This window comes from Curcuma longa, chromosome 17 (assembly GCF_044706935.1).
Source record: "Curcuma longa cultivar G26 ecotype Majalengka, Jawa Barat chromosome 17, ITB_CL_G26_1.1, whole genome shotgun sequence".
Taxonomy (NCBI): Eukaryota; Viridiplantae; Streptophyta; class Magnoliopsida; order Zingiberales; family Zingiberaceae; genus Curcuma; species Curcuma longa.
The window spans coordinates 2,329,439-2,346,042 of NC_133877.1; the positions used below are offsets into that span (position 1 = coordinate 2,329,439).

Below are 16,604 nucleotides of genomic sequence, written 5' to 3' on the forward strand. Positions count from 1 at the left end.
AAGGCTGCGGGAGGTGTCAAACCGAGCCGACCGGGCCGAGCACGATTCGGCCTGGTCGGGCCGTTTAGCATGATGGACCGGGCCTGGTCCGGCACATCATTTAAATAATTCGGTCGCTCACTTCGCCCCCGAGCTTTTGCCGATGTCGATGGCTCTCTGCTCCGCCCTCCGCCCTCCGCCCTCCGCCCTCCGCCCTCCGCCGAGATGCCGGAGGATCCGGTGCTACGCCAAGACCCCTCGGTGGGTCCTACCTTGACATGTGGAAGAAGGCGATGGATCGGGAGCGCGAGCGCCAGGTCGAGCATTCGCTTGAAGTTCGCCTCCGCAACGGCCTTGAGAGAGTGGAGCCGTCTCCTTCTCTGGAAGACAAGTCGAAGCGCTTCGATGAGCTTCTCCAGGTGACGACCGAGGAGCGGGATCGGGTCCAGCGGCTCCAGGTCATCAACCGCGCCGACGCGGCCATTGCCGCCGCCCGCGCCCTCATCAAGGAATTCCCGCATCCTATTCCTAGGGATTCCGAAGTAAGGACAACGCGGAGCGTCTCTGATCTATTGGAGGTGTCTTCGGATCAAGAAGGTGATTCTAATCCCAGCTTTTTAAATTTTGCTTATATGTCGGAATATTTTATTTTTCTTTCTCAGTGCGAAGAAAGTAGCTTCATCTTGACATGCAATCTTTTCTGAAATAGTGTATGCTGGTAGATAATATATCAGTAGTCCAAGATCTGTAATCTTTGTAGGAGCATAGAACTGAAACCTCCACTGAATGGATTCTCTCAAAACAAATATTCTTAGTATTAACTGTGTTGTTACAGGTGGGGGGAGAAGTTTGATGGTAAAGGTGGCAGCATGAAGTACACCGACAAGTGGGCCGAAAGATCAGAAGGTGGTCAAAATGGGGAGATAAATGGGATGAGCACTTCGATCCAAATGGCCATGGTGTAAAGCAGGGCGAAACCTGGTGGGAAGGGCAGCAGGAGCGATGGAATCGCACATGGGGCGAGGGGCACAATGGCTCTGGATGGGTGCACAAGTATGGCAAGAGCAGCAGTGGCGAACATTGGTTGGGATACACTATGGCTTCAACCATTGCTGGGAGAACTCCGTACAACTCTGGAAGTTCAACAACCACTCAGTGACAGGTTTTTATTTTTTTTTCTTCCAGTTTTTGGTAAATTGATGCCTAATTGTGTTTTTCTTTTGCTTGTTCCACTTCCATTGATCAACATGATGATTTGTTTCAGTAAGCACTAGCAGCTGTATGATTTCCACTTCCACTTCCATACATGTTAGATTTCAAAAGACCTCACAGAAATAATCAGAGTTTTTCCTGCTACAATTGATTTTGATAGATTAATTAGGATGATGTAAGCCAACTCCTGATATAGTAGAGTTTCTGAACTTTGATTTTATATCATACTTTCAGAAATATTTTTCTACAGTCAAATACTTCATAGAAACTTGCAAGTTATCAACTCAAATAGCAACTGAGGGAGTTGAAACTATTACAGATATATAGGTTCAGGGATCCATGCAAGGATCCAAACAGCATTATTATGATTTAGGTCATACATACAACTTGTTTAGGTTTGCACAACATCATAGTCTAATATACCCATAGGGAGGCATCAATGACAGAATTTGCCGAATCAAAATTGGGACGACCAATCTGCAGCGCTACCGACTCTGGGAATCCCTGATTCCTTCTTCGCCTTGTCGTCGACCTTGTAGTCAGAGCCACAGAAATTGCCATCACTGTCAACCCTTGGCACTGGCTTCAGCTCATGGAGAGGATGCTCAAAGCTCTGCAATCCTCCAGATGTAGTGAAGAAACAGCCTGAGAAGGGAACAATAGGAATGAGGTATACACCATGATTGAATCAAAATTCTCAAAATGTTGTACCTTTAGGGAAAGGAGCGAATGATTTCCCACAGCCCTTTTTGATGATATCTATGTCATCACATACTATAAGATGATCTTCCGCATCGGCTCCCCAGAAGAACGGAACACTCTCATGAGCATCCTGCAAGCAAAGAAAAGAATCGAGTTTTTGAGAAACTAAATCAATTGAAGCATCAGTACCTTGTGTTGCCATTTAAGATGCATATGTTCTGCGATCTTATTTATACATGAAAGTATAAGCTTTCAAAGGATTTACTTGATCCTGGAACCACAGATTTAGTAGCTTGATAATGAAGAACATAGAAGTACCAAAGAAGCATAGATCATTTAGTGAACAATAACTATATAGTCGTCAAAGACGAACATCTGGTGAAAACTAAAGATACAAATTATGCTCGTTCACCTGATCATAGAATTGTGTTAGTAGAATATGCATACCTAATTTATGAGAGACAATAAAAAAAATTGTGAGAAGGAAAAAAAAAATGCTTCTTTTAGTACTCACACCAGCAATGAAGGCAGAATTTGATGAGCTATCAAACAGAACAAAAGCAAATTTTCCACTGAGGTCTCTCAAAACTTGGCTAGCAGGGAATGGCCCTCTATCCCTCAATGTTTTATAGGCTTCAATTACAATGATAACTTCATTAGCAATCTTGCCTAACCCATACTGTTGTTTCAGCGAAGTCAGATTCTCGAGATGCCCTTGGAACATGCAAAATATATCATCTGCCACAGCGAATAATCTGCCAGAAAAAAACACCAGAAAGATGAATCCATTCTAAATAGCTAGAACTCTTCCTCTCTTGTATCTTAGACAAGTCAGCTAAATCTTTAACATGGATCTGGTATTCGAGAACTAATGGAAAGGTAAAAGTTATTCAAGTTGAAAGACTTTTACCAAAATAGTAGAACAGTATTTCTTGACATGTTAGTTTGGTGTTTACATTTCATATATTTGTGTTTGTGCTGCCATCCACAAGTTAATCAGTTTGATATTTAAAAAAAAAATACTTACATTTGTATCGACAGAGATAGGCTATTTTCACAACAAACTCAGAAGAAGGTCAAGCAATCTTGGATGATCTGATGACAAGATCCATCTTTATGAAGAAGCAAAATCAACATTAAAATACAAGTTAACACCATATCTCAACCAAATGCAAATGAGATGATTTCAGGAAGCCGAGTATAAAACTAAGATCATAAGGTATGATTCTTGCTCTTCTTTTTATAACATTTGATCTGTATGAGACTAAAACATTTGCCCACCAACCCTACACACACTAATGGTTTTTTACTTGATAATAGAAGAACAGATCAATATTTGATAATGGATGCTATTCACAGATATCGAAGAAATGAATCAGCTGAGCAAACATGCATTTTGTTTAACCATGCAATGATCTTATTTCCAATTGTTGGTTCGAGGAAAGAATCTACAATTAGGAAAGTTAGGGCTTTCTTCTTTGTCTTAGAGAGAAGATTTTGCCCTAAAATTGACACTCTCCAGAATCACATTTTTAGGGAAAAAGGAACTGAAGAACAATCCTTGCTATTTAGCATCGCCAAAGGAACGAGATTAATGAAATCGATTCATACCTCGGAAGGAGAGGGTTCTGGTTCTCCGACGTGTAAGTCAAGGTGCCGGCCAGGCCGAGGCCGACGACCACCGCTCCCTTCCGCTCCGCCGCGAAGTGATCCACCACTCGGCGGCCGCCCTCCCCGCCCGCCGCCTCCGGGCTCTTCAGCCCCGCCGGGACCTTCGCCACAGTCGGATTGAACACAGCCAGCATCTTCTCCGTCGACCCTTGGAACCGCCTTCCGCCTCTCGCGTCTCTCCTCGATCGGTTTATGGAGCCGAACCCTCGGGTCGCGCATAAATAAACTATACGCCACGCCGATGTATGCGGCGGATGGGCACCGCCCGTGCGGTCAATCGTTCCAGATCCGAAGACAAGAAGACACGTGCACCAGCCTCGTCAAACAAAAGGTCAACGCTCCATTGAAAAGGCGCTGACGTGGAGGAAGGTAAATACATTTAGTATCCATAAGTTTAGGTAGTTTTATATATGATTTTAATTTCATATTGATTGAGATTTTATATATGGGCCCGCCTTAATCCTGGGCCGGGAAAGTGGGTGCGTCGTTGTCCGGTACGCATTATTAATCCCTCTCAATTCTGTTCTACCATAGAAGCCTTTCTTGGAGCAAAAATAGAAGCCACGTGTTCGCTCCGGGCCGGCGATAGTTCGTTCGTCGTCTAATAAGGCGCCGCGGCCCGTCCCTCGCGGCCTCGCCCTCGTCGTTCATCCTGATCCTTGGCATCTCCTTCCCCGCCGCGGCCGCCGCCGCCGCCGCCTACCTAGCATATCATCCACCGGCGGGGGGTGACGCATCAGGAGGTGGCGTTCGAATGGCAGCATTGGATCCCGGTTGAGGATAAGAGGTTAGGGTTTTTTTTGGAATCTATGGATTTCGGTGATCAGCTTAAGGGTCCAGGCTTTGGGGGAGGTGGAGGAGGGGAAGGATTCTCCGTCGGAGCTTTCTCTCCTGGAAGATCCCCTTCAACCGCCTGGCATCGGTCTCTGAGGCGGAAGCGGGACGCCAGGGCAGCCGATGCCCACTTGGTATCCTGCGTCGGCACCGATGGGGACGATCTCCGAGCTGGCGCTAGCGTTGCCAGAGTCGAGATCAGGAACGAAGCGGCGGCCCTTCGCGAGGCGCTCCTCAGCCACCAGCAATCGATCCAGAAGCTACAAGAGGAGCTGGAGGAGGAGCGGGGCGCCGCGGCGTCCGCTGCGCAAGAGGCCATGTCAATGATTGTCCGGCTACAGCACGAGAAGGCGGAGGCCATCATGGAGACCCGCCAGTTCAAGCGCGTCACCGAGGAGAATCTGAAGCACAACCAGGAGGAGATCGCGACGCTTGAGGACCTTCTCTTCAAGCGCGAACAAGAAATGCAAGCCCTCTCCTGTGAGGTCCAGGCTTACCGTCACCGCATCCTCAGCTACGGCTTGAGCCTCGACGGAGATGCGCCTCCCTCTGAGCCGCAAACTCCTGACACGGCGACCTCCGCCTTTGCCATTCCCCAAGTCGAGTTTCCACAGGAGTATCAATATCCTTCGATAAAGTGTGTCGGGGACGCCGGTGCCGAAATCGATAAGTACCTCCCTGGTGAAACTCCACGCGAACACCTCCAGAAGCTGGAGCAGCGGATTTTCCAGCTCGAGCGGACGCCAAGTAGCAGATTTGGGAGCGCTATCGACAAGGGAATCGTTGCGGGGCATTCTCCCCGAGCTCGACCTAGGCATCTCAGAAATCTTTCCTACGGAAGCCATGGATCTGTCCTCGAATTCAACAAGGGGGATGAGTTTCCGACATCGTTAGATGCTGTATCAGATTACGAGGAGATGAATGACAGAGTGTATACAGTGGATGCGGTGCACGGAGCCAGTGATGACTACGTTACCACACCAAGGGAGCTACAGACCAGGAGACTCCGACAGGGTGATGTGGTCGAGGAAGCAGAAATTTCTAAGCTTGATATGCGTCTGCAGGAGCTTGAAGCTGACAGAGAGTATATGAGACAGGCATTGATTTCCATGGGTTCAGATAAGGCGCAGCTGATGATATTGAAAGAAATTGCTCAGAAAATGTGCAAGGAAGGAACCATCGACAACAGAATCATAAAGCAATCATCTTTCTCCCAGAGATTTCCATTCATGTCAATCATGAAGGTAAAACTTTATTCTCTAATGTATTCTACGTGGATACAATCAAAATTTCATATTGAAAATATATGAAAAAGGTCTTAAAATTATATAAGATGGAAATATCTATATTGGTGTGAGATTATTTGAGTAGAGCTCAAAAATAAAACAATAAAGGTGTGAGTCCAAAGTGGAAAATATCATATCGTTTTAGAGATATATATGGATTCCATTGAATCTAATAGTGGTATAAGAGCCAGATTTATGTGGTGCCATGTGGAAATCCTCACAAAGGAATAATTGGGGGCTCCTAATAAGAGTTTGTTGGGACCATTAAAGGGCTCCTAGTAATCCTTTATTTGAGGGCTATATTATTAGGATACAATCAAAGTCTCACATTGAAAATGTATGAAAAAGATTCTGGAGTTATAAAATGAAGATATCTACATTGGTATGAAACCTTTTAGATATAGCTAAAAACAAAATTACGAGGATGTAAATTTAAAATAGATAATATCATACCGTTTTGAAGATATAAATAGATTCCATCGGATCCTTACATGTGTAGATCAAATTTAAATATGTGCTCGCTCACCTATGTTACTAATTGTTACTTCATTTTTCTTTTCTGTCTCCCCAGGATGTATTTTCATGTTTTGTATTCTGGAAGAAGTCATCTCAAGCCAAGTAAGTTTCTACATTTCACTTGAATTTGGTGATCTTGTGTTTTGGAGAATCCTTATAGAACTGATGCCTAACCAAGGTGAATTGTCACTTTAATCCTAGTAGGTATACTTTTGGGATAACGGCAGGTCTTGGCTTACTCCTGTTCTTAGGCAAGACCTGTAACATGAGGCAAAGGAAGCTTCTCTAAACACAAGTGCAGCATCAGTTCTCTTACGCTGAAGCATGAATTGAACATGCGAATCCATTTCCAGTGGGTGTTCTTCTTTAACGTTAATTTTTATGAACTGTATCTTGGTTTAAAAAACACCAGTTTTTTCTTTGTTATTTTGCTTGAAAAGTGACAAATTTATTATTATTGTTTTTGGTGCAACACATTATCAATCCCTTTTCTACTCAAGCATCTGCTTAAACTTAATTTGTAAATTTGTATTTTATTTTTCTCTCTTCGCCAATTTTCTTGAATATTGTTTTATTACATCTTTTACTCGATTCTGTTAATTTTAACTGTGATCATAATTTCTTTAAAAATACAATATGTTGTTTCTTTTATAATTTATATTATTTATTTTTTACTTTTAGAATTTGCTAACAAAATAATAATGGATTATAGAATATAACATTTTCATTAGAGACCCGTGGGGCAAAATAAAAAAGTGACCATTATATATATTTAAAAATATTTAAACGATTTTTAACTAAATTAAAATGATTTTTTATTAAGTCTGAGAAATTTTGATCTGTATTTTGATAAAACAGTAATTTTTATTAAGTTGGAGTATTTTTATTTAGTATTTATTAAAATTGGAATACAATTATTTTTAAATGAAAAATAAAAAAATTAAAGGGTGTATTTATTTTAATAAGATCTCCTTTTCGCTTTCGATACGCAATAATCATCGACCCATGCGTACTCGAGTCAGGGGATGACGATGATTCCGGACCTTCACACCGTTCCATTGGTTGGTAAAAACTGCGTAACAAAAGTACGTACAGTTAATAACTAATTAACCCATCCCCCATCCTTCCATATAAATAGCGAGAGGGAGCGAAACGAATAAGACGGCTTTCTTCTCCTCGCGTCCTCCGCGCTCGCTCTAGGGTTTCTTCATCGCGATCCCAGGAATCGTCGGCTCACAGAACCTCCCCCCGCGTCTCTTCGTCGGAGGTACTCGATTGATCGCTTCCCTGTCTGTTTTTGTTGTTATGATCTTGCTCGGATCCTCGTTGGTTAGAATCCGTCTTTGTTTTCGGTACAAGTTACTAATTTCTTGGCCTATGGTTCACCGATCTCCCGTTTGCCTTATTGTCCCCCATTAGACCATCTCAGATATGGCGATGTGTGCTCCTGGTGATGATAGTCAGCTAGAACGATAGGATGCTCGTTTAAAATTTTCATTTTTGATGTTATTTTCCCCTAATTTTAGTTCCATTTCTCGGATATCCACATTCTTAGTTTGAATTTTGTGATTGAACTATCGTCGATGAGCTATTTTCCTTGGGTTTTGAGTTTTCCTTTCTGCTTGAACTAAGAATTGGCTTAGGTTTGCGATGGCGGAGGCTTCAGAGATGGAGAACCATTTGTCGTCAGCTTCGGCTATTGTGGAAGGAGGCATCCAGGATGCCTGTGATGATGATTGCAGCATATGTCTAGAAGCCTTTTGCAGTGATCCTTCCACTGTATATACATAATTTGCTAACAATATTGCTTTCACCGTACTGTTCGTTAGACGCGTTATGTTTTCTAATACATTGTTCTTTAGGTCACTGGTTGCAAGCATGAGTTCCATCTACAATGCATTCTCGAATGGTACTGTCTTATTTCTCTTCTTTTGACGTTCTGTTCCTAATATCGAATCAGTTACCTAATTGTGAAATTCGAAAGTAGATTCATCCTCATAGAGAAAAGTTGTTGGTTGAAGGAAAACCTACTTTGTTGCATTATTTGTTGGAATTACAGCCATGAACAAGCTTATCCCTCTGTTTTGGTTTACTTAACTGCATATCGAATCCACATGCTAGTTTCGTGTACATACCCCAAACACTTTCGCAATTTTTTTCTTCCAAATTTCTGTGAAAAAATCTTCTGATTAGGTGCCAGAGAAGCTCTCATTGCCCTATGTGTTGGCAGACTGTTAGTTTGGAAGATCCAGCCAGGTATATTAGTTATAATAAACTGACATAATTTGCTGAGACTAATGGTACAACTGAAAGGTTCTGAAATCGCCTGTGGCAGCCAAGAACTACTAAAGGCTGTAGAGTATGAAAGGAGCACTGGATACATAACCACGCACAAACGGCGACCATTGTTCATCATCCTGCTCTTGGTGATTCTGATTTGCAGCATGTGGGTGCTCCTGTAAAGTGATTTTGATCTTTCTCCAGTGATTTTGCAAGCAAAAAGATAATGGTTCTTTCCTCGTGTGCTATGATCATTTCTTTCTGAACTTCTCATTGCAGTTGCCTGAACTTGAAGAGCACATTTTTCAGCACTTAGCTGCCGCCACCGCCATGGGAAGAGCACATCACATTGCCAGAAGGGAAGGACGAGTTAGATCAGGATCTCACGGCCGGTCACAATATTCGGTGTTATCTACAAATTCAAATGCCCCATCTGTGAACTCTGCGCCTGCTGGTTCTGCTTTAGGAAGGGAAAATGAATCAGTTCATGTAATAGTGGATGCCGATCCATCACCTCCAACTCCTAGTCCAGGAGGTGTTCTTCCTGAAGCAGCCGATGGTTTCCCAGTGCAGGCTACCCAGTTTCCTTTATCGACATCAGGAACCAATAGCAATCCATCCGGGCATAGTATATCAAATCCCAGGTGTGCTTTAGCAATATAGGCATGTAAATTGCTTTGTGTAAGTTCTTCAATACATCATTAGATTGTTCAATTCATCGTTATGTAGGACACCTATCGGGCATTCTTCTCCTGCTAGTCGAGAAACACCATGGCCCTCCGAGTCGCAGTCCTTTTCAGAAAATTTGAAATCTCGCTGGAATGCTGTTTCAATGAGGTACTTGTAGAGAATTTATCTCCTCAATCTCCAGAATACACATGTTGATTATGCTTCTTTTCTAAACAAAATTAGATACAAGGAATCTATAGTCAAGAATACTCGAGGATGGAGCGAGCGGCTACGTTCGCGTAGCAGTTCCATGGCAGATATTGGTTCCGGTGTCAAAAGAGAAGTGCATGCTGGAATTGCCACCGTAACACGAATGATGGGGCGGTTGGACACTAGAGAAGGACGAAGAACATCGAGTACTGCTCCACCAAGTGCTGAAGTAGACGCGGTCATGGAACCGAGCAATGTGGATCTTATTGCCAATCGAGTTGGCACTCTTGGGAACAGTAGCAGTTCATCGACTCGTTGGGTAGCAACTTCAGGTCCCAAGTAATTTGCATTCCATTTTCTAACTCCCCGAGCTTGCTCCAGCCGAAAGGTACATTCATTGCTTATCGGTTTAGACAAAATAAATCCATGAATAACCACAAGGTCAGTTATGCCAAGTTTTCAATATTGTGTCACATTCTTTTCCTTGCATAAAATGAAAAGCAAACATAGGAACTTCCTTTCTATGTATAGATGGTAATTCTGTATTATGGACAGGATTGTATCGAAACTCAACGTGTTTAATTCGCAATAAACAGACAACAGAAAGCATGGATAGCTTTGGCTGCAAACACCAGTGAAACTACAGGAACTGCAAGGGCAGTAAGTGATTCAAAATTTATTAACAATGGATGACTGAGTGCATAAGGAAATGATTTTCTTCATTCCATCCCACAGTCATACTCTCAGAATCAAAAGAGGATAAAGCAATTGTAATTAGTAAAGGTACTATTAACTATATCATACATGATATAGAGCCAACTAGATCAATCAAAAATCAACTTTCAAAAGCTTAATAGTATTCATCTCGATCATACTCAAAGCAGTGAGAAACATGCCATAAACAGAGTTTTAAGTTAGTGAAAAAGAATCTAGCAAAGATGCATGCAACAACTCAACAATTCAGATAATCTCAAGGATGGTGTGAGAGGAAAACCTTGCCTGCTTACAAATTGGCTCGTCTTACAGAAGAGTTTGCTTGTTAGCAGATTGGTCTAGAACACATTCATCGTCATCTTTCCGATTTCACTCCTTTGATAGCTTCGACTATTTCTGGAGCTGTGTCTTGGTTCTTGATCACAAATTGCATCAGGAATCTCTTGTTCGCAATGTGGAAATGACTCCCTGTGAAGCCAGGCTTGATCAATCCCTTGTGCATGAGAAGGCGCAGGACGGCATACCTGGGCATCAACCTCTTCTCCAGGCTCATCGTCAGGACAGTTGGATTCTTCACTGTGTGCTCCGGTGTCCATGCCAGCTCCTCTTCCACAAACTTCACAATCTTCCTCATCTTCTCCGTCGATATCCGCGCAATGTGAGGTTGCTTTGCGAAGGCCTCCAAGACGTGATCCTGCGACCATCCCAATCCCCTCAAGTTCTCCACTCTCTCCTCCCACTTCTTCTGGGGCAATATAGCGAGCACCCCGAGGGCACGGGCGAACGTGGTTTTCTTCGGACAGATTCCCATCTTCTTTATCTTGTCGAAGGCCTCGTTGAATCGAGCTGTATCTGTCAGCAAAGCGTAGCCGTAACCGGTCAAAAGCACAGAGATTACATCATCGGGCACGCCGTATGCGCGCAGAGCATCGACCTTGGGAAGCACGGTGGTTCTGGTGTCTACGGCGATCAACCAAGGTTCGTGCTTTAAGGCTTTCACAAGGTTCGCATTCGTCATCGAAAATGATTTGAGGAGCTCAGCGTTGGGGCGCAATCGCTTCTCTACGTTGTACCCGAGTAGAAAGGGACTAGCTGACAGGATCTCCGGAAGGGCGGATCCGACGAGGCCGATCCCGCGGAAGAGCTCCAGCTTGGGCTTCAAGGTCTTCTCGACATCCATCAAGAGGACACTGGGATAGCGGTCGACGAGGCGGACGAGATGGGCTTCGTCGAAGGCGTAGTCCTGGAGGAGGGTGAGCACCGAGAGCGCTTTGTCGAGGGCGTCGAACTGGACTTTCTTGGAGATGGAGAGGGCGGCATGGTCGGAGATCCCGCACGATCTCGTGAGGGAGGAGGCGGTCAGGGATGAGTGATCGTCGGCGCCGACGGAGGAAACAGAATAGGGTTTGACGAATCCCAGAAAGTGTGGACGGGAGGCGGCGGCGGTCCGACGATGGCCGAGAGCAGCAGTCGCTTGAAGTTGACGGTGGACGGCGGCGCAGAGACGTCGAATCATCGCTGAGTTCGCTCTCCGTGAACAAACCGAAAAAGGAAGTTGTCCCTTCGTCCCTTACTCAGGCCCTGTTTACTTGGAAGAATGGAAACAAAAATAGAATGAATTATTTTTCATTATCAGAAATAAATTTAATATTAAAATTAAGCAATTGCCTTTTTATAATATTATTTAATATTTTAAAAAATGCATTTAAATTGGGCCTTTTGCGTTCCACGAAGCCCACTATTTGTCCAGCCCATTGTTTATTTGGAGCCCACTTCCACGTCGATACGAGCATCGTTTGATGCCCAAAATGGAAACAAACAGACCCGTCCAGCGTCGGCAATGTCCTGGCTCTCGAGATCGCTGGCCAACTCGCTCGCCCCCGACCACCGTAGCGACGGCGGCGGCGGCGGCAGTAGCTTTGCGGAATCAAGGTACGATGGCAGATCCTTCCGATCGGACGAGGAAAGCGGAGTGGACGAGAAGGAGGAAGATGATGATGCCAGCCGGGGCGTCAAGGAAGACATCTCTGAGCTCTCCCAAACCCTAGCCCGCCAATTGTGGGGCGTCGCCTCGTTTCTTGCCCCTCTTCCCCAGTCCTCCGCCGTCGATGAGGCCCCCCCTGATCCGGCTGTTCGCAGCGAGGCGGAACAGCCGACGGAGGAACCTGATTCGGAAGCGGTTGCGGGAATCCGGAATGATTTCGCTGAGATTGGTGGGAGATTCAGGTCCGGGATATCCAAGATCTCCGGCAATATGGGCGTCTCGGAAATATCCAAGTTCGCCTCCAACTTCCTTCCATTTCGGGACGAAGAAGAGGAGGAGCGGGAGAGGAGGAGGAGGAGGAGGAGGAGGAGGGAGATGATAGGAACTTCGGTGCTGGAGCTATTGGTATTACGGATGAAGTGATGTCGTTTGTCCATAACATCTCGATGCATGCCGAGACATGGTTGGATTTCCCTCTCTTATCAGATGACGAAGATTCTGATGGTAAGGCCTATTCTATATTGATTGGATATAGATATAACACTACCTTAATTTCGTGATTCGAAAATGTATTGAATGTTTTACTGAAGAACTATTTGGGAAATTCTGTAGCAATTTTTTACTTGTATAAAATTTCTCTAATTTCATTCTTAGATATTCTTCCCTTGTTGATTTATGGAAGATTTTAATTTTTTCTAGCGTCTTATATCTTGGTCTTATATTGCAAAAGTTGGTAAAGTGATTTTGGCAATGTTCAATTCAGTGGGAAGGAAAACCAGCAGATTTTTTTCTTTCCAGTTTAGAGGGATCAGACTTGTTGGAATTTTTTTTGAATCATAGGTTGGTTTGATGGATGCATTTCGTGTTAGCAGTGTTGCCACATCGAGATCACCAATTCAATTGATTTTTGGAAGGGATCAGGAACTTAACTTCCAATTTTCATTAACATCATGTCTCTGTTCTTTGTTATGTCTATTGCGGTCAGTACCTCAAGTTATTAGGAACGCCTTTTGTTGCTCGAGTGATCAAGAGATGCAGTATCATCTTCCTGATATGCAATTGGTTTCATGTTATGTTTCGTCATGCCTTACTTTTTGGTGTGATAAAGTATTTTATGTAAAGGACCTTGGCTTTATTTTTGTCTTTCAGTGTGTTTCTTTTTTATTTCTGTATATTGTGTTTGTAAGGGCTATGCTTTCGTGCACATATGCGAGCAGAAGCATTTGCAAACCTATCTCTTATATTGATGATTGAGATTGCTTGTAAAAGAGTTTCTATGGTTGTTTCTCCTCTTATTATTTCTAAAACTTGGATTGTTTATCTTTTTTTTAATAAAGTTCCAGCATCAGTAGCTTCTTTTTGCCTATTTTTCAGTGGCTGAACGTATGCCTCATATGTGAATAATTTCAAATTTCTTTGGTTCCAAACAACTTATGCCTTTGTCATCTTTCAGATTTTCACATGTCTGATGCTGCATATACTATCGAACGCTTTTCACCTAGATTGGCTGCTTTAAGAATTGAACTTTGCCCAAATATCATGAGTGAAGGGAGCTTTTGGAAAACCTATTTTGTGCTTTTGCATCCTAGACTAAATAAGCAAGATGCAGAACTTCTCTCAACACCTCAGGTAAGTTGCTTTGTACTTAATAATTATTTTTTGAATATTTGTATGTGAATATATTCTAGATTTTTATCAAAGACCCTTTTTCTTGAACTTTTGCAATAAGAGAGTACCATGGATGCATATTTAACCATAGTAAGGCAGTACGGTTATTGAACTTTTGCAAATAGTTACAATCATGTTACAAGGAATTGCACCATAAAAGGGTCATCTTGTTAGGCCTGACGTACTTAAAAAAGTAGCACCATCACCACACCTGGTTTTTTTTTCTGCTAGTGTTAATAATAATATGTTCTATGGATTTGATTAATCTTTAGCAGATGGACTAAGGAAATTAGAGTGGCACTAACAATGAATGCCAAAAAGGAAGAATATGAACAGAATGAAAAAGGAAAAAAAAAACTAAATTATAGTTAACTTCTTTGATTCATAAGAGTTAACAGTTAATTTTGATATAACAATGGTGATATGCTTCCTTTTTTGGCTTTCCATCACATATAGTAGTAGTTACCAAGTTTTTGGCCGCCAACTCAAGAATTTTTGGCCTTCATCCCTTACATGATCCTTTTGTCTGATCTAAGTACATAACCAACTTTAGAAAACTTTCACCTGAAAACATTGATATTAGAACCTATAATGTGTTTCTTCATTGGGCAATTGAGTACCTCAAATTTCAGAGAAGATTACAGTTTCTCATCTCCACTATCAATTGTGTGAACTGTCAGTGAAAGCAATATGTTTCCAAAAATTTGATAACATTCTGCTAAGGGAGGATATGATTGTCCTAAAGTGGCTTTCCCCAGTTTGTTAGTTTTGGTGAGAAGGTTGATTGTTTGAGTGACAGTTTCATCTCTTCCAGTTTATTTCCACCTGGAATGGCTGTATGTTGGTGAGTTGATTGGTGCAATTGCGTTAATGCTGGAATCTCTGCACTTTAGCTGATGGTTTTTTTTTAAAGTTGAAGGGGATGTAAATGAAATGAAGAAGTTTCTTCTCCTTAGCATATAAAGTATTTGGTTAATTCAACTTTAATTGAATAAATATTTTCTAAAAAGCATGATTTTCTATTCAGTGCAGTGGTGCTTACTTTGTTACAATGCCTCTAGACTGCGTGATGGAGAATTGTAATATCTTTAATAAGCAAATCTTTCATATGCACTCAAGATGGTGTACCAATTTGTGCAAAATGTTTAGTGTTGACTTATATTTCATAGAAGTCTTAGATTATTACATACTTGGATATGTATCGTTGGTGATCTGTAATATTGTTTTTGTCGAGAGAATTAAGGTAACTCGACTTGGAATGTTTTGTATATTGTACAATCTATCGTTAACCATATGGGCAGCTTTCTCGCTTGTATAAGACTTTTGCTATTTCAGTTCAGTCTGTTTTTTTCCTTGTAAGTAATAATTCATTTTATATCACGGATGTCTGTAGGTTGTGGAAGCCAGAACTATGTTGTTGCAGAAATTGCAGAATCGGAGCAAGTCGGATTCACCAAAACTGGCAGATGTTTCCCATGGGAAGTCTGAGACATCATTTCCATTTTCAAAGCCGGCCATAACCTCAAAGGATGCATTTGATACCTTTCCATTGGAGAACCGACAAACTGAATCCCTGCATGATGATAAACACCCAAACCCAATCATAGCAAGTATGTCAGCTACTAACAAAACTGTTGCTGAAGAAGAGACACCAAATAAACCCCTCAATAAGTTCAATGTTACCTCCAACATCTCTGTCGAGGAGACAGATGACGATGACTGGCCAGAAGATGAGGCTGGAGATGCTACCCCAAGGATCATTAGCATCCCTATTGATGAAGATGTGTCTTTTAGTGATCTTGAGGAAGAAGACGAAAAATATGCACCTAAAGCTTTGAAAACATGAGAGCCATTACAATCCTGTTGAGTGTTGTTGTCTCAGCGGTCACAGATCTGCAATGAATGTGAATCGAATGTTTGTCTTTATAAACAATTGTTCATTACCTGATTACTTAATTAGTAATCTGCATTGTTGTCTTGTACATATTACCCAATATGGTCAGCTTGAATCAGTCGAGACTATGTATTCGTTTGGAGCATTTCCAGTCGTAATGTAGCTTGAAATAAGTCAGCTTTTTATAACCTAGCAATCAGTTTTGTACAGACAAGGAAGATTCAATCGCTTGCTGTTGTTTGTAATATGGTGGATTTTAACTGCAGTAAAATCCGAGTTGCTCTTATGTCTGTGAGCTCGAGACTTGATGTTAAAACTTGAGATTAGGTGTTATTGGTAAGCTTGAAATAAGATGTTAGTGATGGATTGCTGCCTCTTTACCTATAGTTCTATAAAATTGTTACAAAGCTCCCGTGCTTAAGGTGCAACGGCGAGGTGCTTTCGCAGTTAATCAGATATTTATGAGTCGCTTCTCAATTGAGATTAATCGGTTGGAAGAATTGGATACTTAGATTGTAGAATAACTGTGTGATCGTCTTATATAAAGATACACATGATCTTATTTTTGGTTACTACAGGATAGATTTGTTAAAGTGGACAAGGATCAAATCTTGACGAAGCCGAGACAATATCTTTCCCATAATGGTCAACTGTAGCTTTCTGATTTATCTCTTCACGTATGATCGTGGGGTCAATCGCGTGAGGTTACTGGGGTGACGGATTTCTCATAATGATTTGTAGTTAGCACTTCACTTGAAAGTAAAAAAACTGCTAGACTATACGATTTAATCATAAGTATTCGTCTAATTTTCCTTAGAAATAGTCGAGATATAAAAGAATGCGAACTACTTGTATCTATTAAAGTATCAACAAGTATATTATAAACTGTAATCAGACCGTGTATGACCGATCTATCAACTGTAACTTTCTGATTTATTTTTTCATATATGATCATGGAATCTGTGACCGAATACAAAAGTTAATG

The 16,604-nt window shown here is 42.1% G+C and overlaps 2 protein-coding genes and 4 pseudogenes across 3 annotated transcripts; 4 read left to right on the forward strand and 2 right to left on the reverse strand.

The window, feature by feature from the left end:
* Window positions 1-72: 72 nt before the first annotated feature.
* Window positions 73-1,138, forward strand: LOC141811501 (uncharacterized; annotated as a pseudogene).
* Window positions 1,139-1,453: 315 nt separating this feature from the next.
* Window positions 1,454-3,752, reverse strand: LOC141811638 (stem-specific protein TSJT1-like). The gene is made up of 4 exons (XM_074699659.1): window positions 3,505-3,752; window positions 2,408-2,648; window positions 1,903-2,023; window positions 1,454-1,836 (listed from the first exon to the last, which is right to left on the reverse strand). The coding sequence occupies exons 1-4, from the start codon at window positions 3,696-3,698 to the stop codon at window positions 1,649-1,651; spliced, it is 744 nt and encodes a 247-aa protein (XP_074555760.1). The 5' UTR covers window positions 3,699-3,752; the 3' UTR covers window positions 1,454-1,648.
* Window positions 3,753-4,175: 423 nt separating this feature from the next.
* On the forward strand, window positions 4,176-6,659 carry LOC141811688 (myosin-binding protein 7-like). 2 transcript variants are annotated; one of them, XM_074699720.1, is made up of 3 exons: window positions 4,176-5,642; window positions 6,256-6,302; window positions 6,402-6,659. In XM_074699720.1, exons 1-3 carry the CDS (start codon window positions 4,374-4,376, stop codon window positions 6,487-6,489), a joined length of 1,404 nt encoding a protein of 467 aa, XP_074555821.1. In that variant the 5' UTR covers window positions 4,176-4,373; the 3' UTR covers window positions 6,490-6,659. The 2 variants fall into 2 exon arrangements, with proteins under 2 accessions (XP_074555821.1, XP_074555822.1); XM_074699721.1 differs by having other exon boundaries at window positions 4,177-5,642; window positions 6,405-6,659.
* Window positions 6,660-7,391: 732 nt separating this feature from the next.
* On the forward strand, window positions 7,392-9,883 carry LOC141848671 (E3 ubiquitin-protein ligase RHF2A-like; annotated as a pseudogene).
* A 286-nt stretch (window positions 9,884-10,169) lies between these two features.
* LOC141848670 (uncharacterized) lies at window positions 10,170-11,601 on the reverse strand (annotated as a pseudogene).
* Window positions 11,602-11,888: 287 nt separating this feature from the next.
* On the forward strand, window positions 11,889-15,926 carry LOC141811419 (uncharacterized; annotated as a pseudogene).
* Window positions 15,927-16,604: the final 678 nt, after the last annotated feature.

Excerpts from the sequence above, each read along its gene's own strand:
- LOC141811638 (XM_074699659.1), bottom strand. The coding sequence starts at position 3,698 with ATGCTGGCTGTGTTCAATCCGACTGTGGCGAAGGTCCCGGCGGGGCTG. Across the intron at positions 2,649-3,504 it reads CAGAACCCTCTCCTTCCGAG|ATTATTCGCTGTGGCAGATG; the intron begins GTATGAATCGAT and ends TTTTTCTGGCAG. Across the intron at positions 2,024-2,407 it reads ATTCTGCCTTCATTGCTGGT|GATGCTCATGAGAGTGTTCC; the intron begins GTGAGTACTAAA and ends CTTTGCTTGCAG.
- LOC141811688 (XM_074699720.1), top strand. The coding sequence starts at position 4,374 with ATGGATTTCGGTGATCAGCTTAAGGGTCCAGGCTTTGGGGGAGGTGGA. Across the intron at positions 5,643-6,255 it reads CATTCATGTCAATCATGAAG|GATGTATTTTCATGTTTTGT; the intron begins GTAAAACTTTAT and ends CTGTCTCCCCAG. Across the intron at positions 6,303-6,401 it reads AAGAAGTCATCTCAAGCCAA|TAGGTATACTTTTGGGATAA; the intron begins GTAAGTTTCTAC and ends CTTTAATCCTAG.